This window comes from Artemia franciscana, chromosome 16 (assembly GCF_032884065.1).
Source record: "Artemia franciscana chromosome 16, ASM3288406v1, whole genome shotgun sequence".
Taxonomy (NCBI): domain Eukaryota; kingdom Metazoa; phylum Arthropoda; class Branchiopoda; order Anostraca; family Artemiidae; genus Artemia; species Artemia franciscana.
Window position 1 is genome coordinate 11,607,622 of NC_088878.1, and position 21,999 is coordinate 11,629,620.

The window sequence follows — 21,999 nt, forward strand, 5'->3', positions numbered from 1 at the left end:
TGGGCAGTAGCGAAACTCTTGTTTGTAATGAAAACTATATGTGTTTTGAACAGTTTATGAAAGAAATAATAACATTAAATGAACATTTGATGTATAATCATATTAATTGCTGGAAGCTCAACAGATCAAGATTTTATTTCACTATAGTTTTTTTTTTTCAATGTACAGGTTTTTCAAAATTTCAATTGGATTTTGAGCGCCTATAATTACACGTATCAATTCTCTCCTTTACAAACGCAGGTAGGAATTGTAGGAAATTCTCGCGAACTATTCAAAAGAATCATTGGACGTGGTTCCTTGGGTGCCTTAACCTGCTGGGGACAGGTAGCTCAGGTACTCGCACTTCCCACAATCAATAACAGTGTATTATTGTTCATAATCGTATATATCCATTGTTCGCAGACTGGAGGAGAATAGCGCTTCCAGTAGCCTAGCTAGTTTTTCTGAAGAAGAAGTCAAAGAGGTGAAAGGACTTGTTGTTAGTCCATATACCTCCCTACAATTTTTGGAACTGGAACTCCTTCAGAAAAAGGGTGTTGAAGTCTGGTGAATGCCACGGGTACAGTTAAAGTAGAATTTGGCATTTTAGTCTAAAAGCCTAAGAAATGGAAGTCTTATAGATGGCCAGGGTACCTTAGGGTAGGCTGACACAAATATTCTAATGTAGTGGCCCTGGTTAGCCTAGTCACCAAAAAAAAATTATAGGCCTAGCCTACTGTCAGAAAAGCAACCGTGATATTGAGAACTATTATGTATACAAAAAATATGATGGTACTATTTTCTCTAGTCAGTATGTTTCATTCAAAAGAATTGTCATTCTTTAGTGTTATGCTTGATGTTGGCTATCTTTTATGTTTTTTCCAAATATCATGATTAGCCTACATTTTGATAATGCATTTGCTTTCCCAAATGGTCCTATGCACAGTCTTAATGATATATTGGCCTATATTCTAGAGATTCTATATTAGACTTAATGGGCTGGTGGACACACCACTTTGTTTCTGGTAAATTTTGACTTTTTCTTATAATATAACTAGGAAAAAAGTGAATATGGTAAAATTTTAGTTAATTGACTTCTTACTATCTTGGAAAGGCTTTAGGTTAGGAAAATGAAACTTTCAGGGATGCATCTGCAGTCTAAAGTATGTCTCAGGAAGGTATTTTGAAGTGTCTACCTCCACTCCTTCTCCCTCTAGAGGGCCCTGACCTTTGATGACCTTGGAAAATATTGGTGTTATAAAAGTGAAACCTTGCAAAATAGATCTTCTGCTTAATGGAAGTACAACAAAATTGTTTTCCACTTCATAACTCTGCACAATCCCATTTTATAAGGTTTTAAAGATATGCAAATACATTTCCTAAATTTTGAAAAAAAATATTGATATGGCTCAAAATTCTACTCAAATAACAGGAATTGCATTTTCAGAACTAAAAGCAGAGAAAAAGCAACTAGTAACTGAAAATTTAGGTAAAATGTTGTTTTGTCAAAATTTCAATAGGTATAGACCTGTCATGTAGGCAAATTTCAGGGCCCTCTAGAGGGAGAAGGAGAGGAGGTGGATACTTTAAAATACCTTCCCAGGCATATTTTAGCCTGTAGATCCATCCCTGAAAGTTTTGTTTTCCTAGCCTAAACCCTTTCCAAGATAGCAAGAAGACAATTAACTAGAATTTTACTGTGAATACATTTCTTGGTGCCTTTTTAAGATCTTCCCAAGTTCAGTAATTGCATGAATTTTTGAATAGAATTTTCTGGGAAAAAAGGATAGCCTAATTTACCCTATATATGTGTTTAACAAGTTCTTGAGTGTTTTAAATACAACAACAACAAAAATGCTTCAACTTAGTCCCCCCTGTAAGGCTCTATGGCTAGGAAAAAAACAAGAGAGACATAAAACAAAAAATTAAACAAATACATCCATATAATTGTTTTGAAATAATAAACTCATGTTTTCAACCCAAACAATATCCCCCTTCCAAAAAAAAACAATAAAAAGTAAATTGAAGCTAGGCAGGGGATTAGTACATGATTCCACCTACACAATTAAACAGTAGACTTAATCTCTTGACACCAACTCCACAGAAAACTAAGGAAAGCCTATCATTGGCAAGAAATTCTCTAATGTACTTTTTGAAGGTACTAAAAAAGTGGCAACTTAATTTAAACTCTGGGATAGTGTTCCAAATCATGTTACAAATTACTTGAGGGTTGAACTCAGACTATATTGTTGGAGTAGAACTATAAGGTATCTTTAAGCTAATGAAAGTACAAAATAATAAATTGATTGCTGAGAAATAAAGATTTACCACTAAATAGGGCAGCTTATTGGGCATATTTCATTTTAAGCCCCCAAAATAACTTATTACCTTGTCTGTATTTTTTGGACTATGGTGTAAAGATAAAAAGCTAGTTAAATACTCACAATTTCACTGTTAAATCAATTACTTTAAAGTATTGTATATCAAAGGCATTGATTTGTTCATTCCAAATGAATACAGTCAAACTCAATAAGCATTTGAATTTCAAAAAAAAAGTATTTTAATCCCTAGTGTTTTCCTAATGTTTCTAGTTAAGGGTATGTTTCCTGAACAATCTGCTTGTCATAACATAACAATAGCAGACACAAAAATAAAGAGCAAATGCAATATTTGAGAAAAAAATAAATAATTTCATTCCTTCAACAAAAATGATGCAAAAGAAGCTAAATTAAACAATGCATCTATTAAGAAAACAATTTAACTGAAGAAAAATTAAATAACCATGGTGATATTTGTCTATACCTTATTTGGCTTAGCCCATATCATATCGTTTTGTCAAACTGCTTGCTTTTTGTATTTGCACACAGAAAATTCACCATTTTCTATAAACCCCAGGAAAATGTTTGCAATTTAAGGATAATATTTATAAATCAAATTTATTTGTAACTATATTGTTGTAAATCAGTGCCTTTCAAAGATGTTACTGTGCAATAATTGATTTATAAATAAGTAGCATGTTTTTATTTACTTTAAACCCATTGCTAGTAATGATCACTTTTTTGTGCAGTGACAAAAAGAAAATTAGACCTTTCAGATTCCTTTTAAGGGCTCAAAATGGAATTATTCCAAGAAACAATTACTGAGTTTGGAAAGAGCATAAGAAAGTATCAAGTTATCCATTCACTTCCTTCTAAGCTAAACTGCATAAAAAGTTAAAACTTGCCAATTTGCTTTTTATGCTTGTTTATAATATCATAGTTAATTTACTTGTAAATGTTCTTTCCCCCTTGAAGATCCCTTACATAGCCAAAGGAATTTGTAAAAACTAATAAAAGCACTAAAACAGCAGAATTTTTATATCATAATAGGGCAAGAGAAATCATGTACTGTGTTTGCCTTTTCCTTATGTCAGTTATGGAATCTTATAAATATATAACTTTTTTTTATCTTGGAATATGCTATAGGCTATAATAATAGCTCTTATCTTGACTTGATAAAACCCAGTTTTGCCTCAGTGATTATATTAGAACAATGGTTAAGAAAAGAATGCTTTCAGTTTTTGAGTTTTATCCATGAGAAGGAAATATTCTTAAAAAAAAGAAATCTAACTTCGTAAAATAGAAAAGAATTATACTCAACAAATTCTCTAGGTATAAAACACTTTTATTCTATAGATAAATGAAATTTCCATAGGATAACTCAAACATCTTAATGAAATAAAATTGGTAGGTCCCGTCACAAGATTTATCATTTTATGCTTCTTTTCAGTATTGTTTTGTAGTTGTTTTTTTGTCAATGCATCCATCCAAGGTTGCCACCAGGGAAAGAGGCACCAAAAATGATAAAATAAATTTTACAGTGAACATAGTACTAAGATAGGAAAGAAATATACATACCCCAAGAACCAGAACTTCATCCTAATTCCAAATATGACAATCATTTGTGTTAGAAATAAACTTTACCAAAACCTCTTAAATTTGCTAATATATACCCAAAATTGTATATATGAATGAATTTTCTGTTATTTGGAAAAACCATTGAATCAATTTGAAGAAGAAAGTGACTTTCAGAAAATCCAGTGCATTTTACCAATTCAGGCCATATATTTACTCATTAGAGGCAGGTATAGTTAATCTCTCATGCAAATTAGTGTTATATTTGGATTCAGGATGCAATTCTGATTTTAATCCCTACAAGGCATATTTCTAAAGATACAAACTTTGTTTTTACAAATAGAGATAGCTTAATTATGTAATTTTCTTGGTGACTTAATTCAATGACTTCCATCAAGTCGTTTCTTGGTGACACCCAAAAATGTATGACCTTTTCAAGTGTCCAAAGTTGCCCCAGCCACAGGGAGACTTTGGGCACACATGGGAAACTTCTGGACATTTATTAATTGCTGCCTGTAGTAATGTCTTGAGATAATATTAATTTTTAATTCAGGTAATATACAAGTTAACTGTAACATTTAATTTTTTTTAAATTGGCCCAAATCACAGCCAAATACAAGAGCTTTGGCTGTTTGCCTATTTCCTCCTACTGAAAGCAGTGCAGGGAGGTTCATGATTATGTCTTGGATGTCAGTATCTCAACAATCTTGGTATTCAGAGAAGATGAACTTCCCACCAGACTTGCACAGGTAGTTTAATATGGCTACTCTGTCACTTATTTCTTCAATTTCACCCATATAGTAAACAGCATAGTTTTGCTTCTTTCCCACCAAAGCCTTACAGGCACAAAATTTTAATGAGCAAATTCTTCATCAGTCTCAAGCTTACTTATACATCCACCATGTAAAGACTTGTCATCCAACTCGTCATTGAGCTGCATAACTATGTCTGAAATGCTGTCTCTAGTTTTATCAGAAATGAATGAAACATTTAATTTTTTCTTAGCAAGCCTTAACTCAGTCTATGCTTCTAGTGGTATGCTTCTCAGTCTAGGATCTGGCTAATACCATCTGTGCCACCTGTTTTGCTCTCTTTTTATTAATCAACTTTGGTGCCTGCACAAATGTTGGTACTTCTGTTTTATCACCATTCCAAATCTGACCAGTAAGAAAATGATGCTTGCAGTACAACTCCAGAAGATTTCGAAAGAAGGCACCAATTACAACAGTATTTGAGCCAGCAGCACAAGCATAGCTTTTATTTTCAGGTTTTCTTATGGACAAGCAAGCATTTGGCTCAATAAACCCTTTTAGACATTCCTGCTCTCTCACTCAGTTCCCAGCTTCATGGGAATTTGATCATCCCATAATTGCCCATTAATTACAGTGTGATTGCCCATTAGGAGGCTAACTTTTTGTTGCATAGGGTGCCAGCCCATGGCTCAACAGTGAGTATTTTTTGAGGTATGCAGCAAAATCTTTCTCTTGTTTGGGAGTAAAAACAAGCTTAGAAATTTTTGCAAGCACTGTCATTGTCATTATTGCTACCACTAGCATCACTCTGCTTGAGATGTTGCATTTTTGCCTAGTGTCATTTAATGGCATCCGCAAGGGTACTCCTCTTCAAAGGAAATTATTCTGTGTTTGCTCAGAAAAACGAATTCACATTTACAAATTGAATATCAGCAGGCTTGAATATTTCTGGATCAGGAGAAGCATTCTCCTTTTGAATATAGTTGCAAACCATCTGTAAAAGAAAGTTATACTCATCAGCATCTTAAGAAAACAATGCAGAAATTACATAGATCATGCCACTTCATGCTTTGAGGCTGAGAATGAAGCTGGAATACTTTGCAATTTTCTACCTCCAGGTACATTTTCCAGGCCAGAAAAAACTCTTTCATCAGTGCAGGGTAATACCAGATACCACAAAAAGTATTCAGAGTTGCACCCAAAAGGCATCTAAAGGCATCTAAAACTTGTTGCAGATGTGTGATGAAGGGGATCTAGTAGGAATTATTTGATTGTATTAGATCCAAAACTTTAGATGATAGGTCCAATATACAATCACCCATATCTGGTTTTGCCCCCCCCCTCACCTATTATGTTAATACAAATTTTCAGAAAAAGCTTAATTTTGCTATTGCTTTTGCAAAATTGTGTGAATCTGGTGGCAAATAATGACAAGCTATGTGTTTATAAGACACTGAGGGTACTATGGGATAAGGAACAATGTGGTTTAAAGGCTGTCAGCTGCTTCAAGAAGACAGAGGAGCTATAGAGCTTTGACAAAAAACTGAAATTGAGGGCTCACCCTCTCTCAGGGCATAAAAAAGCCCTTTTCATTTATTTCTTGGCTATTTTACCTTTTATTATACTTACTTTTTTCTGGTTTTCTGGTGCAAAATTCCTGTTCCATTTACAAATCAATAACTCATTTGTTGCTGAGTGTTTTTACTCCCCATATATAGTTTATTATGCCTGTAAAATTCTTTTGGTTTAAGTCTAAGCTGAATTATCAGACAAAGAATGATAAGTCTGAGATCCCTGGTCTGATCCATCACCTAATTGTTGTGGTCTGGGAGTATCATATAAAAGAATGTCTTGGCAACAAACAAAAGACACTGAGGGTGTATAATCCTACCAGCCAGTAGAAACAGACTTCATCATTGATTTTTTTAAGAACACTGTTTTTTTTACTACAACTAGGCCAAAATCTTATCCAGATCGTTTACTGTTTTTGGTTGGTGGTACTTGTTACACACAAGGAAACAATAAAAACCAGATAAAATGAACTCTGAAACAAGTTCTTTCTCAGAAGTATAAAGGAACCAAACTCTTTACTTTTCTCAATCTAAACATGTTCACAAATGGAGGTGGATCAGCCTCCAATTTAGAAGAAAAGAAACCATGCTTTCCAAATCACCAAAACCTGTTTGGGAAAACTTGTTCCAAATCACCAAAACCTGTTTAGGAGGGGTAGGGTAAAATCTTATAAAATTAATGGTCATAATTTCATTAATCTTAAAAAGGAACTATAAGCTGCAAAGTAGTGGAAGATTTCCATTTAAAAATGAGAACTGTGAAATGTGCTGAAAAATTCAAGTTAGTCTTTACTTTTCCAAAAGAGTGTAGCTGACTTTGTACTTTTTCTACCAAGTCCAGCAAGATCAAGAAGCATGGATGGTTTAGGTATGCATAATATAAACCCTAGATTGGGTGTCAAACTGAATATTTGACAATAGCCAAACTTCTGTTAGTAGTAATTTTTCAACATTAGCAATTCCTGTAATATTGCATGTAGGCCTTTTTAACAACTGGAATGCACATAGTTTGTTTGATTCATTTCAACATTCTCCTCAGCATTCCCCATAATTTTCAACGTAATTTTCTTAGTCATTTGTGAGATACTGCAGATCAGCTATTCTGACAACCTGAATGTACTATGTGATTTTGACAGATAAGCCTAAACTCTTGTGATTTAGTCCAATAACTGTAGTTATTGTGCAATTGCGTTCGCTGTGCAGAAGTACTATTAGTAGTAGTATTTATAGTCGAAAAGTCGTTGCATTACAGTAGCAGTTGTAAGTAGTCACAGTAGCAGTACAAAGTAGTCAAAGTTAATGTTACAGTTGCAATTACAAACTTTCACAATCTCATGTGACCCTCCTTAGAGTTACAATTTTTGTATTGTCATAATTTGCGTGACAAAAAGTCATACTTTTAGTCACAATTTGTAGTAACAGATACAAGTAGTCAAGTTGCAGTACCCATTGCAAATAGTGTTAGTCTACAAATAGTTGCAGTCCCAGTTGCAACTAGTTATAGTTGAAGTAGTCATGGTTGCAAGTAGTCATATTTGTAGTCACAAGAAGTTGCATCAGAAGCAGTAGAACCCCTGTAAGTTTCAAGTTAATAATCTTTGCTGATCCTAAGATGTTAAAAATACACTTTTTGGATAACCCAATGCACATATTGTCCTTTGATTCATTTCAGCATGCCCCTCAGTATCCTATGAAGTTTCTTTTTAGCCTTTTTAGACAAACCCAGGATCAAAAGCTTGCTCTGTTTTCTATCTAAAAATCCTCCTTTTAAACATGTGGCAAATTCCAACATTTAGGATTATTACCCTTGGATCTGTAAGAGGCTTAGTATTTCTGAAGCATAGTTATTAGACCTTTTGATTATTTTTAGCCAGAATATTGCTGTGCACTCTTTTGACAACCAGCAGCATGTAGTCTGTTTTGATTTTGTTTGACACTACCTTGAACATTTCCTGAAACCTTTGCCTTAATATCCTAAGCCTTTTTGGGTACCAAGGACCAAACATACCTCCTTTCCCAATTAAAATCATTGTAGGAGAGAGTGGTATATGCAGGGATGGATTTTGGAAAGCCTCCAAATGCATGGTTAACATTGGAGTAGAAAAATGGTTTATGACTCAAATGAAAGCCCTGGAACTGCTACATAAACTTTGATTTTTCCAGATTTTTCTTGTATAGCTAGAAAAAAAGGGGGTGTCCCCGCTTATACCATTTGTCCCACTAAGTACCAGGGGTGGTATATTTTGGGACACAAGGTGGTACACTCTAGGACATAGTAAAAAGATTCATGCATTGGTAGAAAACTTCAACTATTCATCATATAAAAAACTACATTAAAAATTCGACTTTAAAAGTAAAAATATCTTAGGCACAAGACTAGACTACCAGTCAGCAAACACAAAGTATGATGCCGCTCTGAAGATGCACCAGGTGCTGGGGTAGGAGGTGAAAACTTCTTTCAAAATGTTTTCCATTGGATAAAATATTGAGTCTTCTTTGTCCAGCTACTTCCACTTTCTTAGACCTACCAAGCACATGATACTCACTCTGACATTGTTCTCGTTTTTGTCTGACAGACCCAGGAAAATACTCTCCTTTGTAAACAACTTTAAAAAAATAGACACACTGTCAAAGATCTCTTCCTCTTTCTCACTTTCATCTTCTGAATCACCTAGTTTCATTGGGTCATCACTATCATCATCAAGAATCGTTTTTCCAGCATCACTTCCTTCTGAATCCACAAATAGCTTTTTTGTTGTATGGTCTTTTTTTGCTTTTCCTGCTCTTCCAACAGTCCCAACTTTTCCTCTAGCCCTGTCACCCCATGCTTTCTTATCTTTTATTTTGGCTTCTTGTTCTTCAAATTGTCTTTTCACTGGAGTATCAGTAAAAATCTTTGTAGGGCCTTTCTTCTTGCCTCTGTCACTCAGTTCACGCGGCTTGGCTTTAGGGTATGGCTGAACTTGTTCTGGCATCACAGGAACTGAAACAGGTTTAAAGGATTGTTCAGGCCCACTTGTACTTGGGGTTTTGGCCAAGTTGTTTCCAGGTTCAACTAGATCCAAAGCATTAGGTGCAGGTCTGTCAGTTACAGAAGAGGTTAGAAAATCCTTTTTTGTAAAGATGTCTGGCTTGTAAAACTGAATCCCTGTCTTCTCGAAGCCCCTCATTATGTTGTTTGGCGTGAAAGGTATGGGGAGGTTTTCGCCAACATGAGATGCAATCTTGTCTATCGTCACGGTTTTCTCTTGGTTGGACAGCATCCAGTTGTCCATAGCCTTGTTGAATTGGCATTTTAAGGGAAAATACACGCAAATGTCCAGTGGCTGCAACCTGTGGCTGCAGTGAGGTGCTGTTGTTAGTAAAGTGATACCAGACTCTTTTGCAAACCTCACAACTGCAGAGCAACAAGAGATGCAATCTCATATATCGTCACGGTCTTCCCTGGGTTAGACAGCATCCATGTCCCACTACATACCACTTGTCCTTGTCCCAGTATATACCATGCGACCTCTACTTGCAAATTGTATCTGATTTTTTTACTGTTGCATATTTTTCCAGCAGATGGCCACACAATGTGGCCTGATGTTTTAGCTTTCATTCGCTATTTTACGCACACAATTTCTTCACACCATTACAAAATGAAGCACAAAAAACTATTGCCCAAATATTTTTTGGGGGGTATAAGCAAAACTTTGAAGTCGATTTTCACAAAAACAAAATGGCAAATTGCCAAAATGATAGAACTGTCATGTCCGCCATTAAATGAATTATACTAGGTGGCTTTATTGGATTTTTTAAAGAACGCTAGATGGCAGATAAGTACCGTGTCCCCCCTTGTACCCCATCCCTGCATATACCACTTGCCCCTATGCAAACAATGGGTAATGTGCATAACTTACAGCCCTTGCCTTGGATGCTGCTGGGGACTATGTAATCCCCAAATGCTAGTTATTTTAGGTTTAGACTATTTTGAATAAAATGGCTATCATTTACCCATGCGAGCAAACATTCATCAAACAGGAATGTATGATTTATTGTATTCTTTTAGTTGTTTTGGTAGATGTATGTTTTTGAAGTCACCACACATTTTGAACATTGCTGCACCAGGTGTGCATTGACAAGTATTGACAACACATATACTTTGATTTCATTTGACTCACCTCAGCCGCTCTCCCCACCTTGGTCACTTAGCTGGTTTCTCCACCCCCCAGCGACTGAACAAGCAAAATTACACAAGGAAATCTGGTGCCATCTTCTGGATGGCATTAAAAAATTATATCAGCCGATAAGCAATACTTCTTTTCTGATATCCGATAACGACCCTCATATTGGCCCAATAATATCAATCAGCCAATATATTGGTTGGGTCCTACCTTTGACAGCCAGCATACAGAATAGTGAGTTTTGGTTCATATAGGGTTTGTCATTTGGAAAGGGGGACATGTTTGATTAAAGGTCTTCAAAAAGGCTGAGGGTTATAAGATAGAATTTCCGAGAAATGTTGAAAAGGATGTTTGAAAAATCAAAACACACTTTGGCCATGCTAATTGTCAAACTGTTGTATCAGCAATATCTCAGGAATGGCTGAGAGTACGAAGTTGAAATTTTCAGGGCATGTTGAGTGGGATGTTGGAGTGTGATTAGATAGCAGCCAACCGCCTCTCCATTTTTGTATGCACTTTCCCTCAGTAATGATCAACATTTGAGATAGTCATTATGTTCAAAGTAGTTACAAATTTCAATGACTATGGCTTTGAAAATAACATGACCTTCCACAGTCCAAAGGGGAAGGGTCATAAATTACTCAATTTGCCCATGCTTTCTGTATAGGATTTAATATTGAGAAAGGGGGGAATATTTCTTCCTGGTGTGTCCTAAAAGACCAAGAGTGTTAAAGTGAAGCTGCAGGGATTTCTTAACTAAATCAAACGATAATATATGCATCCATGTTATCAGAAGTGAATCTCTGCAGTATATATTACTCCCATGGTGCTCCCTTATAAAACAGTAAATGTATCAGGTTTTTTTTTTTTATTGTGCTTGCTATTTTTTTGTGTAATTATTGTGCTTGTTATGTATGTTGTTTTACTATATGGGTAGTTTTTGTGCATTTGTGCTTATTTTATCAATTTCAATTTTGTTCTACGTGGCATTTTTCTTCTTTATCTTTTATATTTTTTCTTCTCTTATAATCCATTTTTTGTATTGACAACAGGTCATAAATAATTTCAGTTCAATTTCGATAGAACAATTTAAGAGTGCAATACCAATTAAACACCTCCAGGGCTTGTACTACTACTAAAAATGTGAGTTCTTGTGACAACAACTACTTGTGACTGTGACTGTAACTGCTACTACTTTTGAATATTTGTAACTCTACTACCTGCAGCTACCTATGACTGTGACTGCAACTACTTGTGGTTGCAACCATGGCTGTGCCTGCTTGCAAATGAGACTTCTTGTAGCTGCAACTGCAGCCACTTTCAACTTCGACAGCAAATGCTTGCAGCTACGACTGCCTTTATTTGTAACTCCGACTGCATGCTTCTGAAACTACTTGTGGCTGCTGCTACTCTTGTTGCAACCATAGCTGTTACTAATACTACTGCTCTGATTGCAAGTGACTGTTACTTCTATTACTACTACTGCTACTGTTGAACTAAAGTAAAAAAAAAAAAATTAGTGCATCCAGGTTTTCAAAAAATGTATCTTGCCATATCAGGAATTGCTAAGGTTATTAAGGAAAAGATTTCAGGGAATGTTAAGGAAGACACTGAATTAAAGTGAAAGACATTATGTTCATCTATATGCGCAAAGGGGCGTTATTCTACTAAATTAACAACGCTTCTTGACTACTTTTGCATTAATAAATCTAAAATTTCTAAGATTTTCAAGAATGAACATCAGTATATATATTAAATTGTCAATCCACATTCGTTTGTTTTTTCAATAATCTTGGTTATTGAAGAATGTAGCGGCAAATTCAGAGCTCTGTAAGAGTCATATAACCTGTTAAAGAATTCTATTCATAAATATATACAATGCTTCTTGCATTGGCCCTGCAGGGTGCAGCTACAGCTGGGTTTGAACTCTGGGTCTTGTATTACCAAACCGAGGTCAAATGCACTGAGCCACCACAGAATACTTGGAAGGCGGGTATCTTTAAAATCATAGGAACAACAAAGGATATTCAGTTGAAACTTATAGAGAATATCAAGGGGGTGGGGTGAAACACAAAGTTAAAAGACATCATATATCCAGGTTGTCAAAGCAGTATATCTAATATATCTTAGGAAAATTTAAGGGTATTATATTACAACTTTCTCAGGATGTTGAGGTGGAGGTTCAATTCGATAAAAATAGTATGTGCATTCCAGTTTTCAATAGAGTGTATTCGCAAGATCTCAGGAATGACTAAGGAGAAGAAGCTGAAAATGCCAAGAAGTGATATTTTGAATGTTGAATCTGTATCCAGGTGGTCAAATGCCACCTTTTTTTTTCTTTACACCACACCAATCATATGCTCACATTAAAGTCTCAAATAAAAGAATTCAAAAACTAAGTTGTTAGAAGAAGTGAAACATCTGATATGCTATTCGTCTTATTACATTTATATAATCTTTTGAACATCTAACAGGAGGCTTGTCTTAAGCATTTATCTAGGAATTGCTGTCAAACCGAAAGATTATCTCAAGAACCATGGTAAACATTGGTTTTGAATTATTCAAAAAAATATGCAATAATTATAATCAAATCAAACATAATCATAACCAAATAGAAATCCAAATCAATCAGAAATTATTTTTAAAGACCTTTCAGAAAAAGATGTTTGTCAAAGAAAAGTACACATACATGTTAAAACGTAAGAGGAGTAAAAATGAAGCTCTATCGTAATTTAAACTAAAAATAGCCAGATGTTGACATGAATCATCACATCAAGCATAAAAATAATAGTTAATGACATAGATGATTAAATAAATCCTGAAACGAGTAGTAATTAAGCATACTAAAACTGGTCAAACCTAAAAAATCTTAAATTGCCAAAAACATGAGTTTGGCCTTTCTACACATTGCCCCTTTTTTTCATCAAATTTACAAAGATCTTACACTCACTGCCAAATAGAATATTGAAGAAAAAATATTGATGACAATGTCATTGAATTCCTTAGACCACTGATCAGAGGAGAATGAAGATTGATGTTTGCACAAAGATACGGCCCAAGAACTAAGATCAAGTTGATCAATTGTCATTACGATCATTTTCTGTCAAAAATGTAGGATCTCATCACATTGATTTTTTAAGAAACGGGACTTTTTGTTAGCCTAAACATCTCCTCCATTTGAACATAAAAGACTAAAATCCCTTTGCTGCTCGCCCTTCCAATACTTTAAAAGTTTCAGTTTCATTCTCAAAACTTGATCATGGGATGTTTTAGATTTTTTGATAACCTCTATGTGCGGTCCAGCTCTAAATAGTCGAATAAAATAGCCTAAGTAGTCTATAGTCGACCCAGCTCTAAATGGGTACCTGGAGAAATCTGGGGAAGATAAACAGGAAGGGTGTGCGAAAGCACAGGATGGCTGGCCCCCAACCCCCCATTGCACTTCCTGGCTGAAGGGCAGAGAAACGGAGATCAGCACTGCCGGTAGGGACTATAAAGTCTAATGTCGTATCCTATCTATATGCGGTAGCTTTTTGATTGGCCCCTTCTCCTCCCATGTAAAAAAGTGTGCCAAGCTTCTACTGACACAACTAGATATGCTATTTTCATAACCCAGGTAACCTACTAGTGTTTTCTGTTTGTCTACACTCCTACTTCATTTGGAACAGATTCTAGTCCAAAATTGGGTTAAAACTGCTAAATATTTGAAACACATTGAAGACTAAAAACGATGACCCATCACCTCTGCCCTCTCCCCTGATTAATAACAAACAACAATATGATTTTTTTTTTTTTTCTGTAAGACAGTAGAATTTCAAACTCAAAATAAATATATTGACCCTATGTCCAAATTAAATTTAATTAAAAATGATTTAACAAAATATACTATAAAACCAGTAGACAATACTAGTGAACCAGCTACAAAAAGGCCCTTGAGGTTAGCTGCCAAAAAGGCAAGATTAGCGCTGAAAGCATGTATTAAATTATTTTTATTTCGTTTGACTGAAATGCATTGAATCACCTTGCTTTACCTATAGATTAAGCTAACAAAAAACAAGTTTTTTTTAACTGAAAGTAAGGAGCAACATAAAACTTAAAATGAACAGAAATTATTCCGTATATAAAAGGGGATGTCCCCTCCTCATTGCCCTGCTCTTTACGTTAAAGTTTTTTATTGTTTTAAAAAGTAAAGCTGTGAGAAAGAGGGAAACTTCACCGTAAAGAACAGGGCATTGAGGAGGGGACAGCCCCTTTCATATACGGAATAATTTCTTTTGATTTTAAGTTTTGATGTCGCTCCTTACTGTCAGTTAAAAACTCTTTTTTTATGATTTAATTTCCGAACGTTTTTGCATTAATGCATGTTTTGGTTTTGGCTCAACGTACATGAATAACTAAAACGAAATATGCCTTTTAATTTCTTTTTTTTTGGCTAAATGGCTTTCTCAATTTTTCGATCGGATGGTTTTGAGAAAAAAGGGGTGGGAAAGGGGAGCCTAAGTTGCCCTCCCATTTTTTTGATAACTTAAAAAGGCCACTAGAACTTTTCTTTTTATTTACGAACGTTTTTACTAGTAATAAGTATGCATAACTTACAAAATAACTTACGTAACGAACTTCTATATTCGTATATTTTTACTACGTATATGAGGGGTTCTCCCCCTTGCCAGTACCTCGCTCTCTACACTAAAGTTTTATTTTGTTCCAATTCTTTAAGAATTACTCCTTAATCACAAAGGCTGTTTAATTAGAATAAATAGCTCTTTTGAAACTGCTAAAAACACTTAAGCGTAAAGAGCGAGGTATTGAGGAGGCTACGAAACCCCTCATATACGTAAAATTTCTGTTCATTCTAAGTTTTAATGTTGCTCCTTACTTTCAGTTGAAAAAACTTGTTTTTTTTCTATTTAATTTCTGAATGTTTTTAAATTAATGCAGGTTTTGATTTTAGCTCACTGTACATGAATAATTAAAATGAAATTTGCATACTAATTTTCCTTTTTTTTTTGGCTAAATGGCTTTCTCAAAGTTTTGATCGGACGATTTTGAGAAAAAAGGGGTGGGGAGGAGGCCTAGTTGCCCTCCATTTTTTTTGGTTACTTAATAAGTCCACTAGAACTTTTAATTTTATTTTAAGAACGTTTTTTTATTAGGAATAAATATACGTAACTTACAAATGAACTTACGCAATAAACTTCTATATTTGTATATTTTTATTACGGTTATGTGATGGTTCGCCCCTTCGTCAATACCTCGCTCTTTACACTAAAGTTCGAATTTTGTTCCAATTTTTTAAGAATGACCCCTGAATCACAAAGGCCGTTTAATCAGAAAAAAATGGCTCTTTTGAAATTACTAAAAATGATTTAGCGTAAAGAGCGAGGTATTGAGGAGGGGACGAACCCTCTCATATACATATAAATTTCTCTTCGTTAAGTTTTAATATTATTCCTTACTTTCAGTTGAAAGAACATGTTTATTTTATTTAATTTCTCATTGTTTTTATATAACGCTGGAGAATCGCGCCCCCCAATCAGGGAAATTCTCTTCTCCCCTGATAAATTCCTCCATTGAAAGATCCTCTCACGTAACCTGTTCCCCACTACCATAAAAAATCTCCCTGAAAACGTCCGTATACTTCTCAATAATCAATACTATATGTAAACAATGGGCAGAGTTCATAACTTGCAGCCCTTCCCCCGGGTCTGTGGGGGATTAAGTCGTCCTCAAAGACATAGTTATTAGATTTTTTGACTACGCTGAACAAAATGGCTATCTTGAAATTTTGATCTGATGACATTGGGAAAAAATGAGCGTGGGAGGAGGCCTAGTTGCCCTCCAATTCTTTTGATCACTTAAAAAGGGCACTAGAACTTTTAATTTCCGCTAGAATGAGCCCTTTCACGACATTCGAGGACCACTGGATCGATATGATCACCCCTGGGAAAAAAATACATATAAACAAATTAAGACTTCTTCTGATCTGTCTTCTGGCAAAAAATACAAAATTCCACGTTTTTGCAGATAGGAGCTTGAAACTTCTACAGTAGGGTTCTCTGATACGCTTATTGTAATGATATTATTTTCATTAAGATTCTATTATTCTTAAGGGGTGTATCCTCCTTTTTTTCGAAAATAAGATAAATTTTCTCAGGCTCATAACTTTTGATGGGTAAGACTAAATTTGATGAAAATTATACATTTAAAATCACCTTAAACATCTGATTCATTTAATTGAACTGGCTCGCTCCTTTTTGATATCCTGGTCCTGGTTGAACTTCGTTGAAGTAAGGATGCTAGGACTGTTTAATTTTTTTTTTTTAATAGTCGTTTTTACTGTAAGTTTCTTTAATAGTATTTTGCTCTGAAGACGGCCCCTGGACATACGGTCGAAATATTCATTTAAAGTTTGGGATTGTGTTACGGAAAAAATACCTATTGTTCTATTTATTATTTGTTGTTTATGATGGAAAGGCAACGTGGTATTCGTTGCTATTTACCTCTTTCCTCATTCAATGGCTTCTTGCTCTTCGATAAAATCTTTTTGATTGTTCAATCTTAATCCTCAAAGCTGCTTCAAGGGTATTACACATACATTGTTTTGATCACCTGGAAACATCCCCTTTCATCACTCGAAACAGAATTTTATGTCTCCTGCCTTTCCCCTTTTATTTCCCTACACTATCTGGAATTCTTAACTCCGTCACCTAAGCTGTTGTTAATATATTGTTTCGATAGTATGGAGCTCTCTCCTCTCCCTCTAACTCATAATTCAGTATCTATTCGACCCCCCTCCTCTCTTAATAGTTCCTGAAAGTCTAAATTTTCTTTATCATCGAGCCTTTTCTGGGATTATATGGATATGCCATTTTGATAACATGACAAGATGTAGCAACTTTTGATTTGTATTGCTACTTAAACATGCATAGATTGTAAGTCCCATAGGAGCTTGTCCATCTATAAGAGATTGGAGAGAAAAACTAATGAGCCCGTCCGTTCCATCCAGCGCAACATCTAAATTATTTTTGCCCCACCCTCCCTCTGTCCTTCCCCTGCTTTAACTGGAAGTTTCAATTCTTTCCCTCAAGCTGTTCCTGAGATTGTCCAGATAGGTTATTTGTATGATCTGGATAAGTTTAGTATTTCTCTATTTACCCCTTCTTCCTCTTACAAGTAGAAATTTGAGATTAAATTGCCCCAAATACTCCTCAAAAATTTCAATCGAATCCACGAAGTCATTCACAAGTTGTTACTGATAATTTGAATACTCTGACACACAAAGCATCTCCTGATTTATTCAGGTACGCATTTCATTTCCAAATACCCTTGAATTCTTAGAAATTCTGGGAATCTTGGTGTTACATGTAATCTCTAAGCACTCATAGCTGATTGAACAACTAAGACCGAACCTAGCCTTAGTTTTCCTGCTAAAATCTATCTTGATAGATCCTGATGATTCTAACAATGATTCTGAATAAATAGGCTGAGGTTAATCATGGAAATCCAAGCAGTGGATTAAGTCCAACACTGACTCTTAGTTTTAATATGGTGCGTTATGTGTGTGGGAGGCTTCGGTCTTTTCTTCCTTATTAGCATTAGTTTGTGACAGTACCATCAACATTTGCAGAGTTTGTACTCGTAAGGTTTCAGAAGTTTTTGGAATGTGATTTTGTAAAAACACAGGAAACTGATTTGCCTTAACCTGTGGAGACTATAGATTAAATGATATAGGAGATTTATTTAACATCTCTTGTAAAGTTGGATACCTAAACCACGGATATATAGCTGATAAAAAAAAAACAAAAAGAAAACTTAATGTTGTTTGTAAGAATTAGAAGGAGTGTTGGACTTACACCCCCTTATGGAAGAAATTTCATAGGAGTGCCAAGATCTACTTCAGTTTAGCAAGACGTCTATACATATATATATATATTTTTTTTTTGCTGATTGAATCACAATTCCAGTTTAGCTATGTGGTTGTCTCTTATAAAGTGAGGCCACTTACTGCAACACAAACAGCAAAACAAAATAAGGAGTGTGAAAAAAAAGAGAAAACGAAATATTCGAACAAATAACGAGTAAATAATAACATATCAGGACTGCTTACCCTGGTAATAACCTAATTTTCCTAAAAGTATTTGCTTACAACCTATACTGGAATTCTTGCATTTTGAATAAGCCCATTACATTTGATGGCAGGGTATTCCTCTCTTTAGTAACCCTATAAAGAAATAGATGCTTGTCGATTTTTTTTTTTTTTTTTTTTTTTTTTTTTTTTTGGTTCAATGAGGTAGGGATTATATTGGTGTTTTTTTATTGCTTGGTAATGTGTAAAATTGAAAAAAAAAAATTCTAAATATGATCAAACCTTTTTGTAATTGTAATTCTATATTTATTAATTAAACTGTACACATGGCAAATAAGAGGAAAGTGATTTGGAGCCTCAAGTGCTTTCGGAAATATAGAAGATAAAAAAATAAGGGATCGTTTCAGTAACCTTTCTTCTGTAATTTTTTATTCAACCTTCATGTTCATACTTAATATAAGTATAGTCATACTTAATTAAAATAAGGGATCGTTTCAGTAACCTTTCTTCTGTAATTTTTTATTCAACCTTCATGTTCATACTTAATATATATTAATAACCAAATTGAGGAGTTATGCTCTTAAGGCCAAACAAGGGTGTTAAGGGAGTCAAATAAGTTATGCTTCCCCTACTTCTGTTTCACAACCAATTCATCGTTTTCTTCAGAAAAGTAAAACTGTCTTGTAATGTAAATAATTGGTTATTTGCTTTTTGTAAATTGCAGAAAAAGTAATAATAGCAGCCATAAAAAAATATCTTATCAGTTAGTAATACAGGTCTTTGTTTAGTACAGAAATTGGTTTGCAATTAGAAGGCTCCGTATAGAAGTTTGATTTTTGAAACACTGCCTCTAAAGTTAAGTGTCTACAATTAGAGGTAAAATTAGTGACCAACATTGAAGTTTAGTGACCCAAATTTTAAGGTTGAGTGACTAAATGGAGGGCTTACTACTAAAATAAATCAAGTTCACAAGTTTTACTTTTGAGATACTCGCTCTTGAAGGTAAGTGATCAAAATTAGAATTACAGTGAATAAATTAACTATTTGGAGTGTGTAATAATAAAATTATTCAAGTCCAAAATTTTCACTTTTGGATATATTGACTCCTAGAAACAAGTAAACAGAATCCCTTACATTTGGCAAAAGATCAATTTTAATGCTATGATGGGTAAGATTACTTTTCTGTTAAAGCAAAGAACAGTAATTTTAACTGAGCCAAGAGGAGGTGACCCATTGCTGCTATGAGTTGTAGCTGAAGTACCTTTAACTGAAAGATTTTGCTGTCTTCGTCTTCTTCATAAAAAGTACCTGGGCTCCTTGGCTTTTAACTGCATATGTTCAAATTCATAATGCACATAATACACTTATCATGATACATAATACAAGATTCATAATACATTTAATAAAATTGTACAAATTTTGATTGGCTCATGGGAAGTACAAGTACTCGAGCTCCCTGTTCCCAGCAGTTTAAAGCTTACAGATTGGCTGTGTTTGAAACTCATAAGTACTTGGAAAAACCGTCATAAGCATATCCGCACTGTGAAAGGCGTCAAAAACAGCCTTAACCAACTTTAGAAGCTAACCTCCTCCTTGTAGGCTAGTCTTCCATAAATACTTCTAGTGTGAGTATCTTTTTTTCAGGTAACATCTAGTCAATGATGAAACCATTACCGAAGTTCGATCACTATGGCTTGGGATATCCTGAACAATTTTTGATCTCTATGTTTGGCACATTCTTCTATGTTGTTAGTTTCCTCAGTGCTGGTTCTTGCCTGATGAAGTATACGAAGTTGTCACAATGCCAGTCTTATAAAGTTAGCAGCCTGTAAGTACCCAAACATTATGGGAAGTAAATAAGAAGGATTGATGCATCAAAATCATGTGTTAATTCACGAGTTGAAGGTCAAACATTCGTATAAAATGTTTTGATAAAACTGGTCAAAGGACTCTTAGATTATTGGTCAGCTAATTTAACTGCTTTATCCTTAAGAAAAGTCCTTGGTTCATTTTATCAATTTTTGGGGGCTTAACAGAATATTTGTATCGATAGTATGGGGCTTCAAACACAAAAAAAAATATTATTCACAATTTGTCTTGGATGGATAATCCTCTTATACTCCCTATAAATACATACCCCTGTTTAATATTGAATAGTTTTTTTCTGTGCTGAATATAATTTCAGTAAAGAGAATAACATCCAGCACCCTAATTATTGATATTATTTCCTTCTTAAGTGGTCATTGTGGGCTCTAACAAATCTGAATTTGTGATTACAATCAAAGATTACCAAAAAAAAAATAAAATCTGTGAGTTAAACAACGTATATTGAAAGCTTCTAAGATAATCATAGAGGGAAAACATCACTTTTATAAAGATTCTTGTAGATGGAGGAAAATGGCACGTATATAAATGGGGGCTTCCCCCTCCACCCTCCATAAATAGTCAAACTTTTTTAATAATTGTGACTATAATTTATAGTAATTACAAGAATTTGCCGCTTTGTTGGTTACGACAAGCATTGTTTGGCCAGCTTGACCTATGGAATTTTCGATTTTGTATTTGAACAAACTAGAAAAATGACTGCAGTGTTCGTCATATTGCAGAGGGGCCAATTGCAAAAATCCTAGGGCCAATTTCCTAGAATTGACCAGTGTCAGATGTGGTTGTATAAATTTTTCTCGTTAATTCTAGTGTTAGAACGGAATGGAAAAGTAACAGCAATTAATAGTTGGCCTCGTAAGTCTTAGATGATTTTTTTTTCTCTGTCTAGACATTGTCATAGCAATAAAGTTTACTCTTTTTATTGGAAGCTTCAGTTTTTTTTTATCTAGTTCCGCTTATAGAGTACTAGTAAAGAAGAAGAAAAAGACAATATCTCATTACCTTCTTTTTGTGTTTGTGTTTCTATTCAAGTATATTTGAAGTAAAAATAAGACCTTTTTATCTTTTGTTGAAATTTGTCGTTGATGATAGAAAAAGAAAAGAAAGGTAGCCTATACCATGAACATTCTCTATTGATAATTTATCTTATTTTGTAGTATATTTTTAGTATGTAATGGGAGTAGAATTTATAGAAAAACTTTAATATTAAGTCAAAACCAACTAAATCACACTTCCAGTTCTTGTTTTTTTTTTTTTTTTTTTTTTTTTTTTTTTTTTTTTTTTTTTTTTTTTTTTTTTTTTCTAATATTTCTCCCAATGGAAAAGTGAGAAACTAATTATGGCTAGGGAACTAAACAGCCGTCGTAAAATGAAATGACATGTCAGGTAATGTAACTGGCACCAGTGACCTTCTGTTTCATCAGCTCTGTCTTATGGACTTTTTTTTTATCATTATCGATAAATAAGTGTCAGTCATTGGGAGTTTTTGGAATTTTTAAGATTATCGGTCGATGGTCCACTGAGAATATATACTTTGGGCCATTTAAAATTAGATGGTAGTATTGGTCATAAAAAATGTGATTTGTAGCACGAAATTTGTTTGTTCTTAATTTTGGGTTAAAGTTTTAGTTAGGATAAGTGATTGGGTGCAAATTCACTTTTTACTGA

General features: G+C 34.4%; 1 protein-coding gene across 5 annotated transcripts in view; it reads left to right on the plus strand.

Moving 5' to 3' along the window:
• The first annotated feature begins 220 nt into the window (after window positions 1-220).
• Window positions 221-21,999, plus strand: part of LOC136037075 (TLC domain-containing protein 3A-like) — a 51,625-nt gene continuing 29,846 nt past the window's right edge. The window contains exons 1-3 of one of the 5 annotated variants that reach the window (XM_065719522.1): window positions 236-294; window positions 519-559; window positions 20,092-20,275. In XM_065719522.1, the coding sequence (XP_065575594.1) occupies window positions 20,106-20,275 (170 nt within the window). In that variant the 5' untranslated portion in view covers window positions 236-294; window positions 519-559; window positions 20,092-20,105. Of the gene's footprint in view, window positions 334-518; window positions 640-19,250; window positions 19,450-20,091; window positions 20,276-21,999 lie in introns of those variants that run through there. The other 4 variants (XM_065719526.1, XM_065719524.1, XM_065719523.1 and 1 more) reach the window with 4 other exon arrangements.